The sequence below is a fragment of the Bidens hawaiensis genome, unplaced genomic scaffold (genome assembly GCF_021521415.1).
Source record: "Bidens hawaiensis isolate Kalapana, Puna unplaced genomic scaffold, B.hawaiensis_p1.1 tig00003760_1, whole genome shotgun sequence".
Lineage (NCBI taxonomy): Eukaryota > Viridiplantae > Streptophyta > Magnoliopsida > Asterales > Asteraceae > Bidens > Bidens hawaiensis.
This window is the reverse complement of record NW_027491216.1, coordinates 1,306,761-1,334,068: the sequence shown is the minus strand read 5'-3', so window position 1 is coordinate 1,334,068 and position 27,308 is coordinate 1,306,761. Positions and strand designations below refer to the sequence as shown.

Below are 27,308 nucleotides of genomic sequence, written 5' to 3'. Positions count from 1 at the left end.
ATGCAATTCTGTTCAGCAGAAACGAAGTACGAAGTTAGAACAACTTCGCCATAGGCGAAGTTATAACAACTTCGCCATAGGCGAAGTTGTAACAACTTCTGCCATAGGCGAAGTTAGAACAACTTCGCCTTAGGCGAAGTTATAACAACTTCGCCTACTGGCCCAAGCCCAAGCCCGCGAAGTTGTTTTGTCTATATATATATGTGTCTTGTTTAGGTTTGGTTATCCAGAAAATTAGAGTATTGTGTGTCCAGTTCAAGTAGCTAGAGAGAAACCGAGAGGGAGAGTCGTGTGGGACGGCCCGAGGTAGAGCTCACCTCGGGTCGGCCGTCATTTGTTTTCGTGTTTGGTATGTAATGTGTTTCGGTTATTATATAAATGATCTGCAGATGTGTTTATCCCATTCGTGTGTTTGTTCGTGTATGTGTTTGTGTGTAATCGTGTTCTTCGTCTTCTACACCATTAACGAGTCTAGGAGGATTCCGCACTCCTAGACCTCGTGCGGATCTCGTATCGATCAGCGACGCGCGACGCCCCGGGGGGACTTACAGAATATCTACAATTAACATACAAATGTTTTATGTGATTTGAGCATAATCATACTTTTAATCCAGGATTATATTTAAAACGTTGAGAATGTTTAGCTTGTATGATTTTATTTTGTAATAACTTGTTGAATCGTAATACCTAACTTTCATTAATAAAAGCTATTAAGTTATATTGAAAAGACCATTTTGTTCTTTTATAACTACTAGGGATCCTTTTATGTAATTATAAGTCCATCTTTTAAAACCATAGTGAGAAGATTTTGTAAATTATAGAATGAGGTTGTAAATGCAAATTATAGGATGGAGAGATTATAGGATGGAGAGAGAAAATGCAGTGATTTTTGTTTGGAAAAACTTTTGTTTGCCTCTATTTATATTTTAATATTTGTTAATATTGATTATGAGTAGACGAAAGAGAAATTGTAATAATAAATGTATAAAAAAATATTATTTAATTGAACAAGAAAGAGAAATGTAGTTTTTTTAACGTAACTATAGATATGAAGATAAGGGACGGGCTGGGAATGCTCTAACTCTATCTTAATTAGTTGGATTATTCATATATACTGATAGTAATAATTTAAAAACAGCCCAACCCCTGTTTGCGGACTTTGCTACTTTTTTTGATGTCCTGCAAGCCATCATTTAGGTCGGTAATCCAACACAGTAAGGACTAGGGATGACAATGGGCTGGGTTTGAGTCGGGTTTAGGTATTCCCAAACTTATACCCGATTATTAAAGTCTGTCCCAAACCCGTCGGGATTAATCAGATTATTACCCGTCTGGTTTCGGGTTTCCTATCGAGCTTTGACAAATACTCGTCGGGTATATCCAACCCTAGTTTGCCGGGTTTCTATAAGTTTTTAACAAAATGTAACTAATCAGTTACAAATAATGATTACCATAAAATAAAAATGTCTCAAATAATTGTCATAAACAAGTTTCGACAAATAATACATACTTACATACATACATACACACATACATACATACATATATATATATATATATATATATATTACTTTATATAAATATATATAGTATAAAAAAAGTTATGTCGGGTATATCGGGTTTATAATCAAGTAAATGAGTTAATTTTATCGGGTAATCGGGTATATTACAAATCCCAAACCCAAGAAAAATTTTAAAACTAATCACAAACACCTCCCAAACCCTAATAGATCAGGTATTACTCATCCCATTTATATCAAATTTTGAGTTTTTCAATCAGACTCGGGTTTCATTGGCAACCCTTGTAGGACTAACGCTAACCAGGTGGTTTCTTACACTTAAAAACCAATACATTTAAACAAAATAAATCATTATTTATTAAAATTTAAATTTACTGATGGATAAAATTTGAAAGCATTAAACAAAATAAACTTGAATTGCCAACTAGGTAATCTACGTGTCAGTCCACGTCAGCATAAAAAACAATAACACAAAACCAACGGCCCGGATCAAGTTAACGCGCATGCCACGCATGCTAAAAAGCATGTCCAACAGATAACCGTCGTAAGCGCGGGAGTGCTGGACAACAATCACCCGCCACGTCACATCCAACGACACACACAACTCTCATGAACCAATCCAACGGTCCAGATTTTTAAAAAACAAACACTAGTCGGTGTCCCACCAGGATACATACACACATTATACCTTCCTTGTATTAAACGAAAACCCACCGCTTCAATCTTATTATTATTCTTATTCACAAATCCAATCCCACAATTTCAATTTCAATGGAGGTCGCCGGAGTTGTGTTCCGTCAGTCGGCGGGCTTCTCTTCCACCGCCGCTGACGTGTCAATCTCCCGCCAGTCGATAATCAAACCCAATTCGATCCGGGTTAAAGAAAGGAAGTGGGCTGGTGGTTTAGTGGTTTCCGGCGAGTATTCCGACAAGGGTCATTTGCAGTATTATGAGGGGATTAAGAAGAAGGAGGTGAAGAAGAAGTTGAAACTGTTGAAGGGTTTGTCCAAGAACTTGAACACTTTCACCGAGATGGGCTTTTGTTTGGATCCGGATAGTGACTTGGATCAGCAAGTCAAGGGCAAGATGATATCGGTATGATTGGCTTTAATGTTTTATTTGATTGATTAGTTTTTTTACAAGTCTATGAATTAATTTAATATTAAGAGGGTGCCAATTAGGGGTGCTTAGTATTCGAATTGAATCGAATCCGATTCGACTTGATTCGATTTCAGTAATCGAATTTCGAAATACAAATTTAAAGGTTTTGATTCGAAATTCGAATTCAAACAATACATATTTTATTGGATAATATATATATAAACATGTTTATAGAAAAGAAATTATAGAAGCCTTTTAAGTTCTAAAAACTAAAATTTAGAAGTTCATTATTGTGGTTGTTAATTTATTAATTCATAATATTAATATTTTTGTTAATTGATATGAACATGCAGCTCGTGTTACTCCTTTAAAATATAAATATTTTGAATGTTTACCACTTTGAATATTTAGCATGTTGCAACTTTGGATATTTTTATTTTGTTAAAATATTCATGTTTGCAGTAGTTTTGTTAAAAAAAACCCCATGTTTGAATTGAATTCGTCGGAGAACCAATCATATCCAGCTTCAAAATTTTAAATTTTGAATATTTGAGAGATTCAATTCTTTAAAAATTTGAATATTTCAAAATTTTAAAATTTGATTTTAAGTTCAATTGGTTAATTGTGGTGAACAATTGATGATTATGCAGGAAGCAACAGAGGTATTACTTGGACAACTGCAGAAACTAAAAGAAGAGAAGATGGAATACAAGAGGATAAAGAAAGAAGAAAAAGACAAAAAGAAAGCTTCCCGGATGACTACGATGATGAAGTCCGATTGCAAGGATTCGTCTTCGTCTGAAAGCTCATCTTCAGAGTCTGATTGCGACAACGTCGTTAATATGAGCCAACTTAAAACCGTAAGGACCTCAAACACCAATCAAGAACCAACATCATCATCATCGGTCCAAATTCCTGAAAAGGCCGAAAACATAGTCATCACAGACACCGCAATTGTCAATGAGGTTGATTGTGGGAAGAAGATAGAGGTTTGTATGGGTGGGAAGTGCAAGAAATCCGGAGCCGCAGCGCTTTTGGAGAATTTTCAGGCTGCGGTGGGTGGAGATGCGGCGGTGGTGGGGTGTAAGTGTATGGGGAAGTGTAGAGAGGGGCCGAATTTGAAGGTGCACACGGAAGAGGAGGCGGTGACGAATTCGCTGTGCATCGGAGTTGGATTGGAGGATGTTGATACAATTGTGACCAATTTCTTTGGTGGGAGTCAACGATCGTGTTCTGTTATGGTGCCTGCACTGACTTGAGAGTGTTTGATTCTAGTTCTTTTCAACTACTATTCTAAATGTATATGTTTGTTGGTTGTATTGGATTGGGGTTTGGTTTTAGGGGAGTTGTATGATTATTTAGCTAACTGTATAGAGATATGATGATCTTGATTTGTGAAATATAAAAGTTAAACCGATATTTCATTTTGTAAACGTTTAGATATTGTGATGTTTAGAATATTGTGTGGATGAATCGATATTTCATAGTTTCTGCTCTACTTCAAATCGAGTACTTAAACCTCATGTGTTATATTGGTATTTTTGTTTTTATTGCTACAAGTCGGTCACGCATTGAAATGTGTTATAACTTCGATTTTTATGTTGGTCATGCATTGAAATGTTATAACTTCAATATCCAAGTTGGTCATGCATGAAAATGTTATAAAGTTCAATATCTATGAATTTAGTTTTCCCCTAAAAAAAAAGGGCTAGCTGTATGGCTTGTCAAATATATAAAAGTTTAATATTCCTTAATTAGAAAGTCGAGTTATCTTTGAAGTTAGCTGTAATTAAATTGGATGCGTTTATCACACACATGAACTTTCATTAGATTGGGTGCGTTTATAACCCACACGAAATTAACTTTCATTAAATTGGGTTTGTTTATAACATCACACAAGAAATTAACGCCCATCAATCTGGGTGTTTGTAGCACCGCACGAATCGAGTACAAATATTCAAACTTCAAAGGGTTCTGGTCTTGTTCTAAACAGGTTTGGATCGAGATCATGAATACATTTGGCTAAATAAGCCATTAACATTAGCATGTTTAGCTAAATGAGTTGCATGCGGGTTGGATTTTTGGGTTGACTCGTTTATTTTAAAGCACGGGTTTTTACATAATAACTTAAATTGGTTGGTTATCTTATGTCAAAATTAATAAAAAAAAACTAAAATATAAGAAAAAAGAAAGTGACCTCCCAATTGTGACCTAGTGGTACAAGGCTTGAATTCTCCAGTTAAGACTCAAGTTCGAATCTCACTTGTGTCACGTTTGGGTGGGCACAGACAATGAAGCGTTTGAACTAGGCCTTGTGCAAAGGTTATTAGTTCGAACCCTGAGCCCACCTGGATTTTCGTCCCAACGCGTGTTACGCTAAAGAGTTCTGCTCTTGTGGTGACATGACTGTCAAGTGACAGTCAGCGGTATGATTTCCTGGGGAACGCTCAAGCCAAACTCTGAAGCCAACGTGGTCCCAGTTAAGACAACATAGTCTGACCAGAATGCGGGTATCAGGGTTCTCCAAATTTAAAAAGTGCGATAACCTAAACAAAAGAAAGTCGCCGTTCTAAAAGAAAAAAGAAATTGACATCAACTTTTATAATTTAAACAATTGTTTTATTTACATTTGTAATTTTTTTCTAAATTTATAATTTTAGTGTAACAGAAAATTAAAAAAAAAATAAGCATGTCATGTTTTAAACTTTGAATCAATTTGTGAATATATGACGTGTATTGGATCTTTTTCAATTAGGTCGAAACTCGAATCTTGATCAATTTATGATAAGTTCTTAAGTATCGGTTCAAAGTATTATCTAATCATCGGTTACATTTAACGGTTCAATTGTAACCATCGGTTCTAAAATGGTTTGGTTTGTGTCGGGTCATAGGTCGTTAATGGGAGTCACCACTAGGTAAAAATACCAAAAGTCAGTTTTGTTGCAAATTTCTTCATTCTATTTATGTTGCTGTCATCAAAAGAATTGTTCCTAACAATTTTTTTTTCTTTTTCTTTTTTTTTAACAGCTAAAGATTTTTTCCACGTATTTGTCTTGTCTTAAGTTATACTAGAACTCACAATTATTTAATTGTAAGCCACATATCCTTAGTTACAACTAGACTAGTGGTTGTGTATTCTTTCTAAATAAACTCTAAATTTTAAGAACTATACCTTTTCAATTATGTGATTTAAGTCAATATAAAGACTACAAGCTGCTAAAAACTATAAAACCAAGGTGTATTAGTTTTTATTAATCTCAACTATCATCTTTTGGTCGCTGCCGGTCCCACCTAACGAATTGGCTGCTGACAATCTTATCTTTCAACGTATTTGAACGGTCCGCGACTAACAAAATCTTAATGCCGCTACTTGCCGAAAAAACACTTTTGGCCGTAAAAAGTCACATTTTTGCCAATCTTTCAACTAATCTTTCCCTGACGACCAACAACTAACGGCTTTGGAATTCTATTAGCTGCGGACCAATGGGAACAAATATGATAGAAGATGAGATCGTTATCAGCCAATTCGTTAATTGGAACCGAATTAACCGACGGTAAATGTTCTACCAAAAGATGATAGTTGAGATTAGTAAAAACCAATACACCTAAAATCAATAAAAACCATTATAAGTGTGTGAGACATAGTAAAAGGATTATCTAGGAAAGTGGTGGTCCCTTTGAAGCACACAGGGCATGCACCTATGTTATCCCACCACACCAAAATGAAAAGATAAAAATGACCCATGGAAGACTAGCATAACAAGAAATTGAAACCAAATCAAACCAAACTAAACATTAGACAAAGGAACACAAACATGCTACATATACCCAAAAGAAAAACCAAAAAAATATTTTAAGCTCCTATTAAAAACACAATATGGCATATCATATTGGTTGTTTTCCGTCCCTGCCAGGCAACAAATCAGTATCTTGGACGTTTTGGGTTAGCCTGTTGTTCCGAGTTGAGTGAGTTGCAACGCTTCACATATGAGTCCAATGTTTTCTGCTTTGCAGGACTTCTACTACTAGCCGGGTTACATGAAACTTCTAGTGAATTCTCGTGGCCATCAAGCATCTATACAGTTAATTATATCACCATAAATCAATTATACTTCATTTTTCATTAAAGATTAAAAACAACTCTAAAAAGTTTAAAACTTACCTGTCCCAGATTTTCTAACTTGCTTTGCACAACATCCCTGAACCATAAAAGTAATTGATTTCAACTACTTAATATTTATAACTATGAACAAATAATATCTGAAATATGGGCATACCATATGATATCATCAACCGTGTCATTTGCCAAGAGAAAGTGTACATTTACCGACGACACCTGCAAATCCACGAGTACGTTGCTTATTGCTCAAGTAAAATAATAACAAATATCACAAAAGAATAATAATTACCTGACCAATTCTGTGAGCACGATCTTCAGCTTGAATAATGTCACCTGGAGTCCAAGAAAGCTCAGCAAATATAACTGTGCTTGCGGCAGTTAATGTTAGCCCAACACCACCTGCTTTGATTGATAGCTACACAAGTAAACAATTAATAATGTCAATTTCTCACAATTAGAAAATAAGTTTTTTAAAAAATATATAGAGGGAATAAGTTAATACCACTGCTGCTTTGATACTATCTTTTTCCTGGAATCATTAACCAAAGATTGCCTTGATCCTGCTGGAGTGCCACCATCTATACGAATACAACCAACCTTCTTTTTCTGAAATTGGACAAAGATAATAAAAATCTGTACTTGAAAAGGTAACGTAAAATATAATAGAACTGTCTTACAAGAAGAAATTGATGTATTGAATCTATCATTGGCTGATGATGAGCAAACACAATAAACTTGCACCCTGCCTGCATCACAAGATTCCCGTGTTAAACAAAAATTAAACATGGGATAAGATTGTTAAACTGGCTGCTAATTTTGGCTTTGAATAATATTGAATACCTCGATGACGGTTCCTAGGTAATCAAGAACAGCAGGGATTTTGGCTTCTGCGGACTCTGTATAGATCTGGCCCGACACATCATCAACAAAAGAACAATAAAAAACTTTAAATGACAAATTAGCTTAAAAGTTGCATGTGCACCTTGTTTATAAGGTTCTTCTCTGTAAACTTAAGGGACTCAGCATCCTCTTTTGACTTGCAAGCCTTGATTTTGCCTTTAATAACCTCCAACTGTACAATGAGTAAAAATTATGCATCATCAATAATAATCACTAATTAATTAATTATATAAGTTTACAATACCTCACAGAATAAAGCATTGATTTGCTTCATGTCCTTGTCTGCCAAGTCCAAGAAAACCTAGGAATAAGAAAATAAACAGCTTCACTAAATCATAATCACAAAATACAATTATGGAGTTCAACATTAGAAACTTGGTTAAATAAGTTAGATACCTGCTGCCTTCGTTTCACAGGTAGCTCAGAAAGAACGTCTTTTTTTAGTCTTCGTATCATCACAGTTGCTTTTATTAAATTGTGCAGTTCTTCATGATTACTTGCACCTTGATACATTCCAAAAAAACCCGGGAAAAACATTACTAGTATGAGAGTGAGCTTCAATCAACTATTTTCCTTTAAAAATATTAGTCTAATGAAAACAGTTCATCTTACGCCCTGGCAATATCGTTTTCCATATTCATGAACGTCCTTGTATACTTTAGGATACAATGCTTCAAGCTGTTATAAACATGAAAAGGTTTGACCCAGATAAGAATATTAACTTTTAACTTCATGACATTTGACAAGTATATGGAGAAATGATGACCTGTTTAAATAGCTCAATCGGCCGAGATAAAGCTGGAGTTCCACTAAGCAACATTGTCTATTGAGCTTTCTACATTTCATGAAAATAGTTAACACAACAGATTTGTTTTGCTAATATTGTCACTAAAGCTCACTAAGAATACAACCGGATAATAAGTGTTGATTTGTAGATTACATTATTGATAAGGATGTGCGTATCATATAAACTTTATCCTTATCCTTAGATGCTTATCAAGTATACAATCATTAACTTCTTGAACAAAAAAAAATGTAAGAGAGATACCTGTAATATGGGAAGGGATGCAGTAGTTCGCTTTGCTTGGGCATTCTTTAAAAAGTGTGACTCGTCAGCAATCACAACCTAAATAAAGATTTCATCATTAACAGAAAACATGCGAATGAATAATACTGCCAAGCAATAAAAAACTAAAAATCATCCAAAAGTTGTTCATAAGCAGTCACAACCTACTATAACGAAAAAAAATCGCATAATCGCAAGGGATGCAGAGCTAGTGGGCAACCACATGTTATTTGTGTTTTCTTAAATGTATATTTATCGATCCAAACATCTTTCGTATCAGCATATAAACAATATCATAAACTCAAGTTTCAGATGTTGGTTTAAATATCTCAGAAACACTCATAACACCGCTAACATTCTATATCTTCCCATCTATATGTTTTATCTTACAATGAGCCTAGGGGCGTGGGTTTCTGGCACGACACGGACCTAGCACAAAATTTGAGAGTTTAGGTTTGGTCTAAATGGGTTCAAGTCAGTTTTGGGTTGAAGACGCAAAGACATTTAGCCAAGCAGGCCGTGTTCGTGTTAACCCAACAGGTTCATGGACCAATTAAGCCCATTTATTTATTTATTTTTAAATGTGTTTAATGTAATAAGCTAAACTGTTTGGGTATCTTTTATGCCAAAAACTAAAAACATTTTGAAAGCAAATTGGTATAGTTTAAACATATTTGCTTAAAATAATAAATACAGTATGCAAATTTAGGATTTTAGAGTATTAACATGCAAATTAAAAACAAAATAATTTTGTCCAGGGTTAAACGGGCCATGTTCGTGTCAACCATCGAATACATGTGTAGTGTCCGAGTTCATGTTTATGACATGATTTTCGTGTCCGCGTCGTGTTCAGGTTCTTGTAAAATATCATGTTCTACCAGCCAACCCACAAACATCGCCTGTTTAGCAGCCCTAAATGAACCCATTAAACAAAGTAACTTCTTTAACTGTTCACAACTAAAATATATGGAATTGTAAGTTTGGTAACTCCTGAGTAAAAGATTAAACACACTATTTACAAGTAATTGATACAAAATATCAAGCTGTGTTTACCTTAAAATCTGAGCTCATTAGAGTGTCTTGAATTTTGGGCACAGCATCATACGATACAATGTTGAATAATCCATCAAGGCGTATATTTCCCCTGGTGTTAGACCGAATTATTGTAAAACCACCCTTGTTTGACCCACTGTAACTAGACAAAACCACCTGAAATTGAGGCATTTTCTTCATATCGTAGGATGTTCACATTCTACACAATGTAGAATGAAAAGATTACACAAAAAGAGAAAGTAAAATGAAGATATCATACAAGTATATCTGATGAAGGGATGTCTAGCCATTGCTGAATCATCTGTGTAAAGTGTGAAGTATTGTAAGTGCATAATGGTCAAACTATTCACATTCACAGAAACAGGATTTAAAAGAAAAAACTGACAGTAGCCCATTGAAGCCTCAATGAAGATGGAGTTAGAACAAGAACCGGCCATGAGTCACGAACACAAGCCGCCACAGCAATAGCCTGCAAAAATTAAGAATACGTTGCTATTTTTTTAATAGAGTCGGCCTATCTACAGTTTATTAAACAGAAAAAGATATCTTGAGATGATTAAATTATCCAGTATTTTCCAATATCATATGACCTTAAGACTTCTAAAAGTTGTTATGAACAATTATTATGTCAAAATAACGAGGGTTTCTATGCATATGAAACATAAGATATACACAACACTCAACATGAGGAGATGCTTTAGAAAGAGGAAAAGGGGTAGATTCGGTATTTTACCTGAAGAGTTTTTCCAAGACCCATTTCATCAGCCAGGAGGACACGCCCGCCATGCTGCAATACAAATCTGCAACAACAAAAAAAATGTTGAGAATGAGACTGAGCAATCAATGTGGGATGCAGTAAAAAAATAATAAAATATACACCAATACGTGTCTGATCACAGAAGGAACATATTAGTACCTAACACCCTCTCGTTGAAATGGTAAAGTTTTGATTCAATGCTATCAGGCATCCTGTCATAACGGTCTGAGCAACAGAACAAAAAAGATAAACATGTTTAACAAGAGAAGCAATAACAGAACAACAGAAATAAACACATTTCATGATCTAGGATTCAATAATGTTCACTTTCTCTTCTCTAATGTTGCAGAGTTCTAATAGATATATCTTATTCACTATGACCTAATGGACAATCAAACACTTATTGTTAGGATTAAGCACACATAAACACACACAAAAGCAATAAAAATACGGGGAATTAACGTGGTTCGGTCTCAACTGACCTATGTCCACGGGCGGCAACAAGGTTATTGTTTTATCCAAGTGGTAATTGATTGCATGTACAATGTACATGAGATAGTTAAATAGAGATTACAATCAGTGTTTACTAATAGAAATAAAGGTGCTGGCAAACCGAGCTAGGGCTGGCTGCCCCCAACCCGTCACCCCTCCCCCCTTCCCCTCTTTCTCAGTCAATTGGCCCAAGACCTACAAACCCAACACTTAAAAAATACCAGCATCTCTAACATATTTTGGTCAAGCATATGGTAATTACATGCTAATTTATATTTGTGCCCAACTATCACTAATATAATAGAAAATTCATAAAAATATTGAAAGGGCTTTATTGAGTAACATACTCATTGCGGATTCATGTTTACAGGTACAACTTATTCATTGAAAATAATACAGTTATCTTCATGTATGCCTAGAAGTTTGTGATTATTGTTTATGGAGTTCACCCAAGTGTTCAACTTTTTTCATTAATACAACTAGAACTATCACATAGACTACCCAAGTATGTACCTTTTCTCATGCATACCAATTTCGACAATTAGGTGCTAAATGACCAAAATGATCTTCAATTCTTTTAAAAATTCAAAATTACCTATAATGAAGCGTCACATTGTCTTTATATTATATGTTAAAAACTGTTGTCTTCTCTAAAAAAAAGCTTTAAAGGTATTCTCATCATTTGGCATGCTTTTCGTTGAAATTGGTATAAATGATACATTATACAAGATACATACTAGGGTGCTCGGTTTGAAAGACGTGAGGCTTTGTGAGGCCCTTCGTCCGGAAGCCGAAGAGAGGTCACTAACCTCACATACAAAGGCGCTCGATATTCAGAAAATACTTATAAGTTGACTCTGTATAGCATTTACTACCTAGTTAACCCTTAAACACCCAAAATAAGGCGATAAAAGAAACACACACAATCTAAATAATACTAAAAGCATTAAGTACCAAATCCGTGAGATTTCCCTCATTCTCCTTCAATAATTAATATGTTTTTTGAGTTTTCATTTGAACCAAAATTAAATTGGCTTCATTGACTGAAATAAGCTTGAATCAATCCAAGTTCAAAACCAGCTGGTAACCACCCCATCTGAAGAAACACTAACCGTACCCCGGACAGATTACTGGTAACCTGGGGGTTGGATAGCTGTTTCCCACGAGGGGTTAGACCCTTGGAAGATGGTTCTTCTGATAACCTGCAAAACAGACACCGTGAGCTCGTCACTGAGAAGGGGGGGGGGGTTCCTCCTTGTGACCACCCTCCGGCGTGAGAATCAGACTAGATTGCTCTTTAAATATAAAAGTATATTAAGAGATTGCTAGAGCAGATATCAGGTATAATATGATGATAATGTAGTAAGATGATCATACAAGGTAAGATGAGATGGTCATACCATTTGTGGTATTTATAGCCGAAGGTAGGTTTCCAAAGAGGTATGGCCGGCTGCAACAGTGTTCCTGTTCCACCAACAGTAGCCTACGCACGTGCCCTGCTGGTAGTTGGTGGGTAGGTAGCGGCTGATAGTGACCAGGCCTGCTGTATACTATTCCTGTTCCACCAACTGACGGCTACGCACGTGGTATGGCAGTAGTTGGTGAGAAGGCAGCGGCTAATAGTGATACAGTACAGGAGCATGCTGCTCGCCATACTGTATCAATGAGCTGTCGTATCTCTGATCAGATCTTTCGCCCATACCTCGTCAGGTACAGTAAAAGATCCTTCAGTATACGGACTGGCTTATTTGGGCGGGAGTATTCCCCCTCCCGCCTCTGTGCGGGATTGCTCCCGGCTTGGCTCATTCCTTCAGGTGACACTGAATGATCGAGAGCTAAGTGCCTTGTGCGTGTAGCCATGCTGCGCGGGTGGCCTTCCCTAATGGCTTGTATCCGAGGCTGCGGGGACAGGCGGAGTCCTTCACCATTGGGAAGCATTTCCTGCGGGACCAGCTTGCGTACTGCGTGTAAGGACGTCACGTCTCTGAGCATGGTTGGTCCTGCGGATCCAGTTGGTCTCTGCGCAGACGTCCCTGTTTAAGGTGAGTCTTGCGGGTCCAACTGGGCTCTGCTGGGACCTACCTCTTCAAGTCCCCCCAGTCCAATGTTCTTCTCATGAGTGTTTAATAAAGTGAGGTGAACTTTTGGACTTGAGCAAAGGGTTTTGAAAAGGGTTTTGTAAGGTTTTCCATGGGGATTCTTTCCGCGGAAGTCCTTGTCACTTGCAGAAATGCCCGAGTTTCCTGCTTGGTCTTTGGGTATGATGCGGGTAGGTCTGTAACCTCCTCGCAAGTCAGGAGCATTGAGTCCCAGTTGTATGTATTTTCCATGAGGTTTTGGTAGTTTTGAACATAGTGATCAATTATGTTAAGACCACCAATTCCATCCTGGAGCTTCAAACAACGTAGTCCTCGACGTTCCCGCTATGCGGGGATGTTATTTCCGTTTCCGCAAGCATTGCCCAGAAGATCCTTCTTGGTTTCAATTCGCAGCGGAGCGCTAGGTATGTGAAGGGTTTTGCCTTAACACTGTACCTGCGCTCGTCTTACGGTTACTTAACTTCCAAGGTATTCCTGGCGTCAATTCCCTGCGGGTGCAGGTATGTGAAGGGTTTTGCCTTTACACTGTACCCGCACCCGTCTTATAGTTACTTGGTTGCCGAGGTACTTGGCTTCAATTCCCTGCGGGTGCTAGGTATGTGAAGGGTTTTGCCTTAACACTGTACCCGCATCCGTCTTACGGTTACTTGTTCACCAAGGTTTTCTTTGTAGGTTGTGCGTCGGGTCTTTTCAGAGACCTCTTACGATGATGCTATGACCGCAGCCCTCAACGCTTCTCATGAGGATGGGGAAAAGGCCGGCTTCCTGCTTGGTCTAGGGTTTGTTGAGAAAGGCGTCCCGCCTTCCAACTTCCCTTTGTTCGATGTGGATACCGAAGCCATTTATGACCAAGCATTGAACCAATACGCCGCCTTCCCGCATCCAGTGGTGGAGAAGGTGGACGAAGTAGCTGCTGCTGATGATGGGTTAGCTGTCCTCAAAGCGTTCCTCGAACCACCCCGTTCTTCTGACGGAGCGGGTCCAAGTGGAAGCGGCCCTGAAGCTTGATCCTGAAGATCCCTTCCCATTGCTAAGATAGACTTGTATAGTTTTATTCTTTTAGGCGGGTAGTTACCCGGCCATTCTTGTAATATATTCTTGAAATATTAATCTTTTTGCGTATAAGATTGTTATTTCCCTCTTTGGGTTCCTTGCTTTATAAACTTATGACTTGCATACTTAGTTTAAATTAGCAATTTTCCAAGTGTTTAGAATAAGAACCTTTGAACGTGGTTGATAATGGGTTAAAGTTTCGCTTCCTCCTTCGTGATTGTGCGGGTAGAACCGTCACTTGCACTTGGTAGGATGGCTAAACTTTAGCCTTCATCTGACCTGCGTGTAGGTTTTCCTTTTCGAAATTTCTTAAGGCATTAAGATAAGTTATCCTTTGAACGTGGTTGATAATAGGTGTGAAGTTTTGCTTCCTCTTTCGTGATTGTGCGGGTAGAACCGTCACTTGCACTTGGTAGGATGGCAAAACTTTAACCTTCATCTGACCTGCGTGTAGGTTTTCCTCATCTTTTGAGGATAAGTTAACCTTTGAACGTGGTTGATAATAGGTGTGAAGTTTTGCTTCCTCTTTCGTGATTGTGCGGGTAGAACCGTCACTTGCACTTAGTAGGATGGCAAAACTTTACCCTTATCTGACCTGCGTGTAGGTTTTCCTCATCTTTTGAGGATAAGTTAACCTTTGAACGTGGTTGATAATAGGTGTGAAGTTTTGCTTCCTCTTTCGTGATTGTGCGGGTAGAACCGTCACTTGCACTTAGTAGGATGGCAAAACTTTACCCTTATCTGACCTGCGTGTAGGTTTTCCTTATCCTTTTAAGAATTTTGTTTTTGATCATTCGACGCGCGGTTGTCGATAGGTTAGTGTTCAGTTTCCTTTCATGATTCATGCGGATAGACCGGCACTTTCATTTAATGGGAGAATTGAACTTTTCCTTCAACTGACCTGCGTGAAGGTTTGCCACGTTATTGGGTTCGTGCGGGTAGGACCGCCTTCCCACGCAACGACTTCACGTAATGTGAATGCCGTCACCAGTGTTGCATAGTTTAACCGTTCGACGCGCGGTTGCGTGAAGGTTTGTCACGTTTTTTGGGTTTGTGCGGGTAGGACCGCCTTCCCATGCAATGTCCTCACGTAATTATGCGGTGAAAACCGGCATATTTGTGTTCAGAAAAGTATAAATGTAAAATCATCAGCTTCGATGTTCTTAAAAGAGAATCATTTCCATTAGAAGTGGCTCTTGGCCTTTTCTTTACAAATTGGAATTGATTTACATGCAAACTGTGTAAATGAGCTCCATTCCATGTTGGGATGGGAGCGCCATCGAGCCGATACGCACCTGGTTCGGGATCTCGTTCTTTACGCAGCATGTAGTCTCAATGTTGAAGCTGGAATTTTTATTCGTTTTCCCCAGCTGGGGTTCTACACGCATCCGCCTGCTCAGCCTTTATTGCGCCACGAGGTGCGCGAGCGTCCCATCTCTGACAAATGCTTCGACCATGTCTTTTACATCTATGCATTCTTCAGTGTTGTGGCCCTTTGTCTTGTGAAAGTCACAGTATTTGCTTCGATCAGCCTCGTGACGATGTCGGATTATCGGAGGTTTTGGCCACGGGAGCTCTTCAGTGGCGAATATCTCAGTGACGCTTTTGGTGAGTGGCGTCCATCTGGAGTTTCGGTGCGGCTGTACATTATCCCTTCCGCCCACTCGATGTTGCAAGCCGGATGAGGTGTCAAAGTTTACCCTTGACTGCCAAATGCCTAGCTTTCGCTTTTTATTTAGTCTGGCGGTGAGGACGTTGTCTTCTCTCGTCTTCTGAGTGTAGAGGTTTGTGCTCTGTGGGAGATCTCTACCCAGTTGCTTCTCCGTTTCCGCATAGCGTTTTGCTGCTGTCATGATGCCATCCCATGTGGATGGCATGCCATCTTTACCCGTTAGGGTGCGGATGAGCTCTGGGTCATGTGCGCCCTGGATGAAGGCAGCGCGAACAAGATCTTCGCTGATATTGCCCAAACTTAGCTTCTTTGAGTTGAAGCGAGTGATGAAGTTTGGCAGAGATTCATCTTCCTCTCGTATGCATTTGAGGATTGTCCATTGCTCCTCGGTATACTTCCGTTGCTGGCTGAAGTGTTGGCTAAACTTCTGTTGGAAGTCTGCCCAGTCGTAGATGTGGTTGACCGGTAGACGATCAAACCAAGCTCTAGCAGCCCCCACCAGCGTCATTTGGAACATGTAACACCACGTGGGTTCCGTCCAATTGCTGACGGTTGCCCCCGCTATGAACCTGTTCAAATGATCGTCTGGATCAGATATACCGTCATATGTGCCTATGTTGGGCATTTGTTTGGCACTCTTTGGGGCGATTGCCTCAGCAATGTCCCTTGCAAATTTGGACGTTCCTGCATTTGCAACGTTTGGTCTGAACGTTTTAGAGAAGTCTCGTGGACTTCCACCTGTGCTTTTTGGTTTGAAGGCTTGTCCAAAATGCCTTTTCGGTTGGGATTCCGTTTCCTTACGCTTCCCTTTTGCCCTATGGCGAGGGTTCGCGTCGGAGTCGGATTCCTCCGAGTCATCCTCCCAGTACTCGAATTCGTCGGCCTGTTGCACGGAACGCAAGCGTTCGTCCAACTCAGCCTGGAATTCCTTTTGTCGTGCCTCCGCCCATGCCTTAACTTCATCGAGAGTCTGGCGGGGGAGTCTTCGTTTCTCAAACTGGGTATCGGTGGATCCCAGTAGTCGATCATTTACTGCACTTGCCCCAGCTTTGGTAAGTGGGGTAGTGTTCGTAAAATTTACTTCACTTGCCCCTGCTTGGGTAACCGGGGTAGTGTTTGTAAAAACTGTGTTGCCGGTATTCCCCGCAGTAGCTGGGGTTGTGGTTACCGGCATCTCTCTAACCATCTTTGTAGAAGTTTGAAAAAACTGGAGAAAAATAAAGTTCTAGCTTTATGCACGGATGGCGCCAATGAAGAAACACTAACCGTACCCCGGACAGATTACTGGTAACCTGGGGGTTGGATAGCTGTTTCCCACGAGGGGTTAGACCCTTGGAAGATGGTTCTTCTGATAACCTGCAAAACAGACACCGTGAGCTCGTCACTGAGAAGGGGGGGGTTCCTCCTTGTGACCACCCTCCGGCGTGAGAATCAGACTAGATTGCTCTTTAAATATAAAAGTATATTAAGAGATTGCTAGAGCAGATATCAGGTATAATATGATGATAATGTAGTAAGATGATCATACAAGGTAAGATGAGATGGTCATACCATTTGTGGTATTTATAGCCGAAGGTAGGTTTCCAAAGAGGTATGGCCGGCTGCAACAGTGTTCCTGTTCCACCAACAGTAGCCTACGCACGTGCCCTGCTGGTAGTTGGTGGGTAGGTAGCGGCTGATAGTGACCAGGCCTGCTGTATACTATTCCTGTTCCACCAACTGACGGCTACGCACGTGGTATGGCAGTAGTTGGTGAAAAGGCAGCGGCTAATAGTGATACAGTACAGGAGCATGCTGCTCGCCATACTGTATCAATGAGCTGTCGTATCTCTGATCAGATCTTTCGCCCATACCTCGTCAGGTACAGTAAAAGATCCTTCAGTATACGGACTGGCTTATTTGGGCGGGAGTATTCCCACTCCCGCCTCTGTGCGGGATTGCTCCCGGCTTGGCTCATTCCTTCAGGTGACACTGAATGATCGAGAGCTAAGTGCCTTGTGCGTGTAGCCATGCTGCGCGGGTGGCCTTCCCTAATGGCTTGTATCCGAGGCTGCGGGGACAGGCGGAGTCCTTCACCATTGGGAAGCATTTCCTGCGGGACCAGCTTGCGTACTGCGTGTAAGGACGTCACGTCTCTGAGCATGGTTGGTCCTGCGGATCCAGTTGGTCTCTGCGCAGACGTCCCTGTTTAAGGTGAGTCTTGCGGGTCCAACTGGGCTCTGCTGGGACCTACCTCTTCACCATCTTTTCAATAACTAATTTAACCGAATCGTTTTTAACTGAAATAACTGTTATAGGTTAGGTTTTAACGAGCCAAACCGCACCATGTTCACCCCTACCCCTACGTGTACGCTTTATTATTATAATTACAAAATGTATATTTGTGTAATATTTCCACAAGCCAACAAACAATAACCAGTACTAGTTAAAGAAAACCTAATTCAACAATATGGCACCCCACCAAACATCACTGATCACTGTGTATGAGCATAAATACAGATTGGACACACACACACACTATTGCCTTAAAAAGAAGATAATAACAATGATAACTATGACTTCCTCACTTTTCCTCAAAAAGCCACACTTGACCAGCAATCATTTCATCTAAATAACATACAATGATTACATGATGGCAAGTGTACCTCGAAGATCTGGAACAGCAGTGGCAGAAGCAATAGCACGGTGCAGCAATGGATCTAAAGTTTCTAGCTGCAAAATCACATTCAAACAACTGAAAAACTGAAAAAAAAAATGTGTAACAATCAAATGCAACAGAAGCAAAGAAAGTAAACAAAAAAAGCAACTTCACAAAAACTCTAAATTCTCTTAACTAGAGATATAAGTACAACGCTATTTAATAACAAGAAACATGATTTACATATAACATAACCCTAAAGCGTTAGTTTGATCACCTCAATGTTAAGAGAAGTTAGATTGTTAATAAGTTTTTCTGCTTCTGGTAAAGATGACAAAGGGAACAACCACAATCTGCATGGACAGGAACAACAAGAGAAATATAATATAGAAGAAAAATAATCCAGCTAAAAAAAAAAAGTGAAATGAGAGAAGGAAACCTTTCTGTTGCATTCCAATTTGCTTTTGTAACCCTACGAATTGCTGCAACAAGCACCTGAGAGAATAGTCGTGAAAATAATAATAATTAATCTACTAAAACCCTGTCTATTAATTTAAGAGGGAAGAGGTACATCATTATATGCAAATTTAGCAGCAATGCTTCCAGTAGCGTGTAGAAAGAACTTAACAGAGACTTGGAAGGCTCATCTCCTAGAAAGAAAACTGACCAGATACATTTATTAACTTATTAACTCTGATATTCCCACTAAACCCTTGTATTCTCGTTCATAACTCACAACAACCACCTCTATCTTTGTAAAGGTAAAATAACCTGTATCTCCATCTCTCTGTTCATAGCTTCTCATTCAACTGCTCTGCAATCTACTATTTACTTCTCTCTTTAATTCTTTGTTCAACCACCAACTATCAACTACCATCTCTGCATCTTTACACTGGCTATAAATGTCGATGCATACACTAATTCTGCCACCATAATCTTCCTCATCTCCGTCCATCCCTACCAAGTTTGTTTAATTTTCTGATTTTATGAAAAATTTCTTTAATTAACTGCCATGTGTATTCCATCCAGATGTTCATGTTAGGTTTTTCATGGTTCCAAAGTTAGGGTTCTTTATGCTCACTGTTAGTTTGGGCTGTCTAACATCTTTGAAAATCTATTACCTGAAGCAACATGAATCTTTTACACTTTTGATTTATAATTCAATTAGCATGAATCTTGTGTAGTTCATGAGGTTTTGTGTCAGATTTGATTTATTTTCTATGATTAGCATATTGTTTGATTTCTTTGATAGAATCAATTAGCATTATTCAATTTGCAAGATTTAATCATGCCCACCACATGTTTGATAAAATGTCTCAATGAAATTTCATGTTATTTTGCCTAATTCAAGTAGTTAACAACATGACCAAAACATTGCTTTCAATTAGCTACTGTTTCAATTGTGTTCTTTTTTAATTTTGTTTTTACTATGGCCAAAAGATGAGGATATATTAGTGTTAAAAAGATGTTAAGTTCATGATATTATAACCATTTAAAACCCACCGCCAATAGAACATTCACTGCTGCAAGTTATCTTTTCTATGATTAGCATATTGTTTGATTTCTTTGATAGAATCTTGGATATATCTTGTGATTTTGTTTGTGACTATAGAATGTGATTTTAGTATTGCATTGATTTGTTGCTATGCATCAGATAATGGAAAAATCAACTAAAAAGAATAAAACAAAATTCTTGTGGTCTAATGATATGTTCAAGGAGTTTATCGATGCATGCTTGCTCGAACTTAGAAAGGGGAATAGGTCTGGTACTCACTTTACTAGGGGTGGGTGGGAGAATATAGTAAAAACCATGCATGAAAAAACAGGTGTAACCCTTGATCAAAAACAAATTAAAAACAAATGGGATGTCATGAAGAAAGAATGGAAGCTTTATGATCGCTTGATGAGGCTTGAAACTGGAATCAGTGGGACGAGAATCAATCGATGCATCGCCTGAGTGGTGGGATGAGAAAATAAAGGTAAGTTCTACTATTATTTTTAAATATTATGATTAAACCATTTTCAGATTTTAGGGAATGTTGTCCGTCTACTTTGGTTAATTGTCGTGGTCAGTTGAAGCCCGCCTAGGGATGAGTTTGGTACCGTACCGGAACCGGTACCGAAAATATCGATCCCGAAAATCACAAAATCTTGGTACCGGTATCTTAATTCGTTTGTGTGATAAAATAAGTTGAGTTGTTTGTTTATGCTTATTGGAAGACGTATAAGACTTCCATGAAAGAAAATGTATAGAGAAAGAGTCGAGAAAGGCCTGTTGTCTGTTATTATGGTTGGCTTATGCTGCCATTGATGGCAACTTTCTTTCAAGTTTGGTTGACTAAAAAGTTTGACTCCAATATGGGTTTGCCAATCTAGGACTTAGGGATGAGCTCGATACCGACCGGTATCGGTTCGGTACCGGTATTTAAGGTAGAATTCGGGAAATGCTGGTACCGGTATTTAAGGTAAAATTCGTTATCATATACTAGATTTTCGACGTGGACAAACTAGTGCTATGCATGCTCCTCGCCGAGCAAAAGAGATAACTATTTCTACTCATCATTGCGAAATATCATTGAACGAACTTTTGGAGTGTGGAAAGCTAGGTGGGCATTATTGAGAGATATGCATGTTAATTACACATATAATCACCAAGTGAGTATTGTGTTAGCGTCGATGGCGATCCATAACTTTATTAGAAAGGCCGGTAGGTTTAATGAAGCATTTAACACTGCCCAACAAGAATTTACAATCCCACATAAAATCGTACTAGTAATGAAGACGATGAAGAAGTTCCGGCTACAAATCCTATGGGTGATGATGCTATGCTTATGGCAGCGATAAGAGATGCTATTGCACAAGAAGTAATGGAATCGTACTGGTGATGTAGTATGACACTATTATAGTATAGTTGTTATTGTGCATTTTGGTGTTTTTTTTAAGATTCTGAATGTTATATTGTTGTGGTCTAATCAAGAAATTAAAATATGTAAATGAGTTTTATGTTATATCTTTCGCAATTTTTTGTTCAATATGCTAGAGATGAAAAAAAAATATAATAGTATAAATAAGCAATCCCAAACACTTTTTAAAAAGCAACTTATTGATTTGTAAAAGAATGCCCCTTTTGGTCATTTTACATGAATAAGCTAAACCAAACACTTCTTAAAAAACAACTTATTGACATAAGCTAGCCCAAACACTTTTTTATAAACTTTTTTCTAAAAAGCCTTAAGTTAATAATTCCTTTTCACAAAAAGTCCTTTTAGACTTAAATAAGGAATCCCAAACACACCCTAAGATGGAAAACCTACTTCTAAAACCTTTTTAACAATGGGAGAGCTTACCAAGAAGAATATGACTACACAACCTTTTAACGACAACAACCGAATAATTGCTACTGTCGACAAATCACAAAAGAAGAGGTGCAGACTGCGCTAAGGAGAATGGGAAAAGCTAAGGCGGTCGGCCCAGACAACATACCCATCGAGGTGTGGAAGTGTCTGGGAGAAGAAGGAGCCATGCGGTTAACTACTTTGTTCAATATTATCCTCAAATATGGTAAGATGCCAGACCAATGGAGGAGTAGCGTCGTACTCCCTATCTATAAGAACAAAGGAGACGCTCAATGTTGTGGTAATTACCAAGGAATCAAGCTACTAAGCCATACTATGAAGCTATGGGAAAGAGTGATTGAGGTTAGACTTAGACGGGAAACTCAAGTTACGGTGAACCAATTTGGCTTTATGCTAGGGCGTTCCACCGCAAAGGCAATACACATCATAAGAAGTTTGATGGAAAAGTATAGGGAGAAGAAGCGCAACCTTCATATGGTGTTTATTGACCTAGAAAAGCGTATGACAGTGTGCCACGCCAAGTGCTTTGGGACTGTCCGGAGGGTAGAGGGGTCCTGAGGAAATATATAGAGATAATTATAGATATTTATGCTAGGAGTGCTACAAGCATCCGTGCACCAGTGGGGGACACTGACCTCTTCCTCGGGGAGGTAGACCTCCATCAGGGGTCAGCGTTGACCCGTTCCTCTTTGCACTAGTCTTAGACGAGTTGTCAAAATCGATTCAGGAGACACTCCCGTGGTGCATGATGTTCACAAACGATATTGTGTTAGTTGCTGAAAGAAAACAAGATCTTAACATAAGACTAGAGGAGTTGCGAACAGCCTTAGAGGGAAAAGGTTTAAGGATTAGTCGCTTCAAAACGGAGTACCTCCATTGTGATTTTGATGGAGTAAATGACAATGAGGAAATCCATATCACTATTGATGGGAAAGAGGTTCTGCAGGTTATGATGTTCAAGTACCTAGGATCGTTTGTTCAGAGCGATGGGGAGTTAGACAGTGATGTGGCCCATTGAGTTCAGGTAGGATGGTGTAGATGGAGAGCAGCCACAGGTGTATATCCGATAAGAGATTCCCAACTAAACTAAAGGGAATGTTTATAGGTTCGCAATTAGACCTACAATGTTATATGGAACAGATTGTTGGGCTATTAATAAGACCCAAGAGCGAAAGATGGAGGTAGCAGAGATGAGAATGCTACGCTGGATGTATGGGCACACAAAGTTAGACAGAATAAGAAACGGTGTGTTTCGGAATAGATTAGGGGTAGATAACATATCAGAAAAATTAAGAGAATGAAGATTGAGATGGTTTAGACATATGAAGAGAAGGCAGACAACGAATCCTGTAAGATCCGTAGAAAACATTACTATAAAGGGGAGGAAGGGGAGAAGCTAACCTAAATTGACTTGGGATGAGAGGATTAGGTATGATTTGCTAGACCTAAACCTCTGTGAGGACATGGTTGAGGATATGAATTCTTGGTAACGTAGAATTAACGTTAATGATTTCTAGGGGGAAATTAGTAACTTAGGTGCTTCTCTTTACCTTATTTTTGGTCACACGCCATTATGTTATTCTTATATATATATATATATATATATATATATATTTGGGAGTTTATACTTACTATTTCAATATATCTATATAGTATTATCATTATTATTACTAATTGTTATTATTAATTATATTACTGTTGAACTTGGATTGCCTTTATATCCTGCAATGCATATGATTTTTAGAGCTGAGTGTCTCTCTGGAAGCCACCTTTCTATTCTATTGGATAGAGGTACGGTGTGCCTACATCCCACCCTCCCTGGACCTACTTATAGCTTTGCTATTGGCGAGATCCACCAGGTATATTGATTGATTGATTGACTGTAATATATGTTGTTATATTTAATATAAAATATCAAAAATTAAAAAAAAATGTTTGGCTATTTCTTTTACATTTTTTACTAATTTTTATATATGTTTTCAGGAGAGAGAAAGTGTAAATTTACTTTTATATTTTTTATTAACTTTAATTATGCACCATACGATTTAATCTTTAATTAAAAACATGTGGTTGAGAATGAGTTTCTCGAGTTTTCACAACTCAAATGGGTTTTTATTCTAACCTAACTTTACATATATATTTTAAGAACCTTGTTGAGTTTTAAGAACTTAAGAACTTCATTCTTGACCACACATTTAATTAAATAGATTAGATTATGTGGTTGAGATTAAATGTGATTAAAAAATTAAACTAGAGAGAAAATAAAGATGTACAGTGATTACACTAATTTAAGCATTCGTTACACATATGTAATAAGTAGACTCGGTGCGTAAAAAATTCTATAATTTTTTTACATATATGTAACCTACATATATTACGTATGTGTAAAAACAAAATTATTTTGTTACGTTGAGTTCTTTCAAGTTCTTAAAACTCAAAGTGGTTCTCATTTGAAATCTCCCATATATATATATATATATATATATATATATATATACACATACAAGGTGGGTTATTGTACAATAATGGCTTTTCGTACATTACGTACGCGACCTTCCAGAGTGTTGGATTAAAAAAACACGTGGTAGTAGTTTTGTAAATAACCCAAACTAGTTCATAATCAATTCATCAATTACAAATCCATTCTGATCCAAATTCTGAACTCATCGCTCTATCTCATCCAATTTCTAAGCCCTAATCAGGATTTAAAGTATGAAATCTTTAAAGTCAAAAACCAAAATCAAAATGAAACGTCGTTGAACATTAAGAATCTTCAAAATTGATCAAAAAATGATGATTTAATCAATCAAATTGATGTGTAGAAGGATTTAGATTCATCAATCGATAATGAAATTTGCATAATACTATACTCAATTGAGCTATGATTATGGTTCAAAATATTATGTTTAAACGTCCTGAATAAAACTGAAGACACTAAAGCGTTCTGACCTAAACGAACACCTTTAAACGTTCAAGTTAAATGTTCTGACAAAAAACGAGCACCTTTAAACGTTCAAGTTAAGCGTTCTGACCAAAAAGGAACACCTTTAAACGTTCTAAACAAAATTAAATATTCTGACCAAAACGAACACCTTTAAGCATTCAAGTTTAGAAGTTCAGAACAAAAAGTTTAGAAGTTCAGAACCCTAATCAGAGCTCAGATCTGAAATTAAACATTCTAGACAAACCTTTAAACATTCAAAAGCTTATATCTGAAATTAAACTATCTGTAACATGAAATTGAACACTGAAATCACTTCATATAATCTCGTAATTATCATTGTTTAGAAGTTCAGAACAAAAAGTTTAGAAGTTCAGAACCCTAATCAGAGCTCAGATATGAAATTAAACATTCTAGACAAACCTTTAAACATTCAAAAGCTTAGATCTGAAATTAAACTATATGTAACATGAAATTGAACACTGAAATCACTTCATATAATCTATTGTTTCTTACCATTCATAGGAAATTCCTTATTTTTACTTGAACCATTCTCTCTCTCTCTATATATATATATATATAATTATTAGTAAATGTACCTTTCGCCATTTTCGCAACTATCGGATATTTTGAAGACGAAGCTTTCCACCATTGTAGAATATCAAATCCCTCGTAATCAGGCTCTTCGATATCCTCAAGGTACTTCTGAAGTTCTGTTTTTGTTTCATACGAGCTAGAACCACCAACCGATTTATACCGACTAAAATAACCACTCAATTCACGTGCAGAATGTTCAACGTTACTTGCCCTTTGTGAAACTTGATTTAAACTTGGCCTTTCACTATTTCGCTCATATTGCTTAAAAATTATCTCAAGTTCGTCTGTTATAAATTTAACAGCTTTCCCAACCCTAGTCTTTAGTTCCTCTTTTGTCTTTTTCCTTTATTCGGCTTTATATAGACACTCAAAACTAAATGATAAAACACCCAATTTCGACCGAGGATCTAATATAGACACAAAGTAGAGGATGTAATTAAAACCTTTGATATTATTCCGCCAATATTTGTCAAACTTTTCTTTCATCGCGTCTGCCATAAGTTTAGTTTGCAAACCTCCATATTTCATTTCGGTTAGATGATTGTAGATGTCCATCATTTCACTATAAAACATGTTAACAGTCACATGTTTAGTAGCTGAACAGTTAATGGTTTTTTGCTTAAACAAATCTAATAAATTTCTTAACTTTCTCGCGTAACTCCAATCTGTAACTTTATGAACATCATCCCCCAAATCACGTCTATAATTTGGGTGTGCCAAATCAAACGCGTGAAATGCCTTCTCAAATTTCTCTGCCCTATCCAACATCTCATATGTAGACTTCCAACTCGTAGGCGTGTCTAAGCATAACAGAGCTTTACTATCAATCTTTTCTTCCTTAACACATCTTTTAAACGCATCTAGTCTTTTAGGAGAGTGCCGGATATACCGAATTGCATTTCTTATCCGATCAATAGGTAGCGCTCCATCACGTAACCTATCTTTCACAATGAGGTTGATAATGTGCGCCATACATCGGACTTTCACATAACTCCCGTCGCCCAAAAGGTTGTCTAACCTACCTTTTACAAACTCTATTGCCGTATGATTTACAGATGCATTATCTAGTGTAATGGTTAAGATGCCTTCAATTTCCCATTCTTTAGACACTGAATCAGATCCCCTACCTATGTCTTCTCCTTTATGGCTAGTGATATCCTTAAAGTTTATAATCCTCTTGTGCAACACCCAGTTGTCATCGATAAAGTGAGCTGTGACACACATATAATTGACATTTTGTATTGATGTCTATGTGTCGGTGGTTAGACACACCATCCTTTTAGTATCTGCAAAAAAGGACTTTAGCTTCGCATTTTCCTCTAAATATCGGTTCCCAGTATTCCTTGCAATGGTGGTTCTACTAGGTACCTTAAAATTTGGATTAAATGTTTCCACAAGCCTTCTAAAACCCACACGCTCCACAAATGAAAACGGAAGCTCGTCGAGAATCACCATCTCAGTTATAGCCTTATTGCATGCTTCCGCACAAAATTTCCAAATCTTTACTTCAACACTACCACCCTCAACATGATCTTTCTTCTTAAGAAATATGTTGCTTTGATTTTTCTGGGTGTTTTTCACATCTCTTGGAGTGTCGACTCAATGCCGATGTGCCGTTCACAACCGGGTCTGCTCCCAAATTAGTTGAGCAGTGCTTACACCTTGCCCTTTGTTCCCCTCTTCATCATCAAACTTTTCAAAATCAATTTAAACACGAGATCCTCTGGTCTTCTTAGAAGCTTTTGCCTTTTTGGAAGTTTTCGTGCTCTTGGAAGTAGTTGTTTTTAGCTTTCTTTCTTGCAGATTCTTTTTCAACATGTGGTGATTTCCTCTCTTCTTTTCTGTTAGATTAATCGCTCGATAAATTCTGAATATTCTCTGGCTCCATCTAGTTTAATCAGTAACAAAAACACCAATGTTAAAAGATATTCAATCTTTATTTC

General features: G+C 37.9%; 2 protein-coding genes and 1 pseudogene across 3 annotated transcripts in view; 1 reads left to right on the top strand and 2 right to left on the bottom strand.

Moving 5' to 3' along the window:
* Positions 1-2,245: 2,245 nt before the first annotated feature.
* On the top strand, positions 2,246-4,001 carry LOC143624333 (diacylglycerol O-acyltransferase 3-like). Its single transcript, XM_077095028.1, has 2 exons — positions 2,246-2,615; positions 3,272-4,001. The coding sequence occupies exons 1-2, from the start codon at positions 2,292-2,294 to the stop codon at positions 3,878-3,880; spliced, it is 933 nt and encodes a 310-aa protein (XP_076951143.1). The 5' UTR covers positions 2,246-2,291; the 3' UTR covers positions 3,881-4,001.
* Positions 4,002-6,506: 2,505 nt separating this feature from the next.
* LOC143624309 (uncharacterized) lies at positions 6,507-26,820 on the bottom strand (annotated as a pseudogene). Its single transcript, XR_013152086.1, has 25 exons — positions 26,638-26,820; positions 25,809-26,541; positions 25,368-25,649; positions 19,346-19,428; positions 18,911-18,966; positions 18,749-18,824; positions 18,479-18,545; positions 10,677-10,742; positions 10,494-10,560; positions 10,146-10,229; positions 10,020-10,061; positions 9,761-9,916; positions 8,690-8,767; positions 8,408-8,476; positions 8,255-8,319; positions 8,038-8,167; positions 7,886-7,942; positions 7,724-7,813; positions 7,582-7,647; positions 7,419-7,487; positions 7,244-7,347; positions 7,031-7,156; positions 6,899-6,957; positions 6,784-6,820; positions 6,507-6,696 (listed from the first exon to the last, which is right to left on the bottom strand). The product of XR_013152086.1 is annotated as an uncharacterized LOC143624309 (transcript).
* The window catches only part of LOC143624332 (1,4-dihydroxy-2-naphthoyl-CoA thioesterase 1-like), a 90,059-nt gene continuing 82,169 nt past the window's right edge, over positions 19,419-27,308 (bottom strand). The window contains exon 4 of the mRNA XM_077095027.1: positions 19,419-19,428. The gene's annotated coding sequence lies outside the window, so the exon portion shown is untranslated. The remainder of the gene's footprint in view (positions 19,429-27,308) is intronic.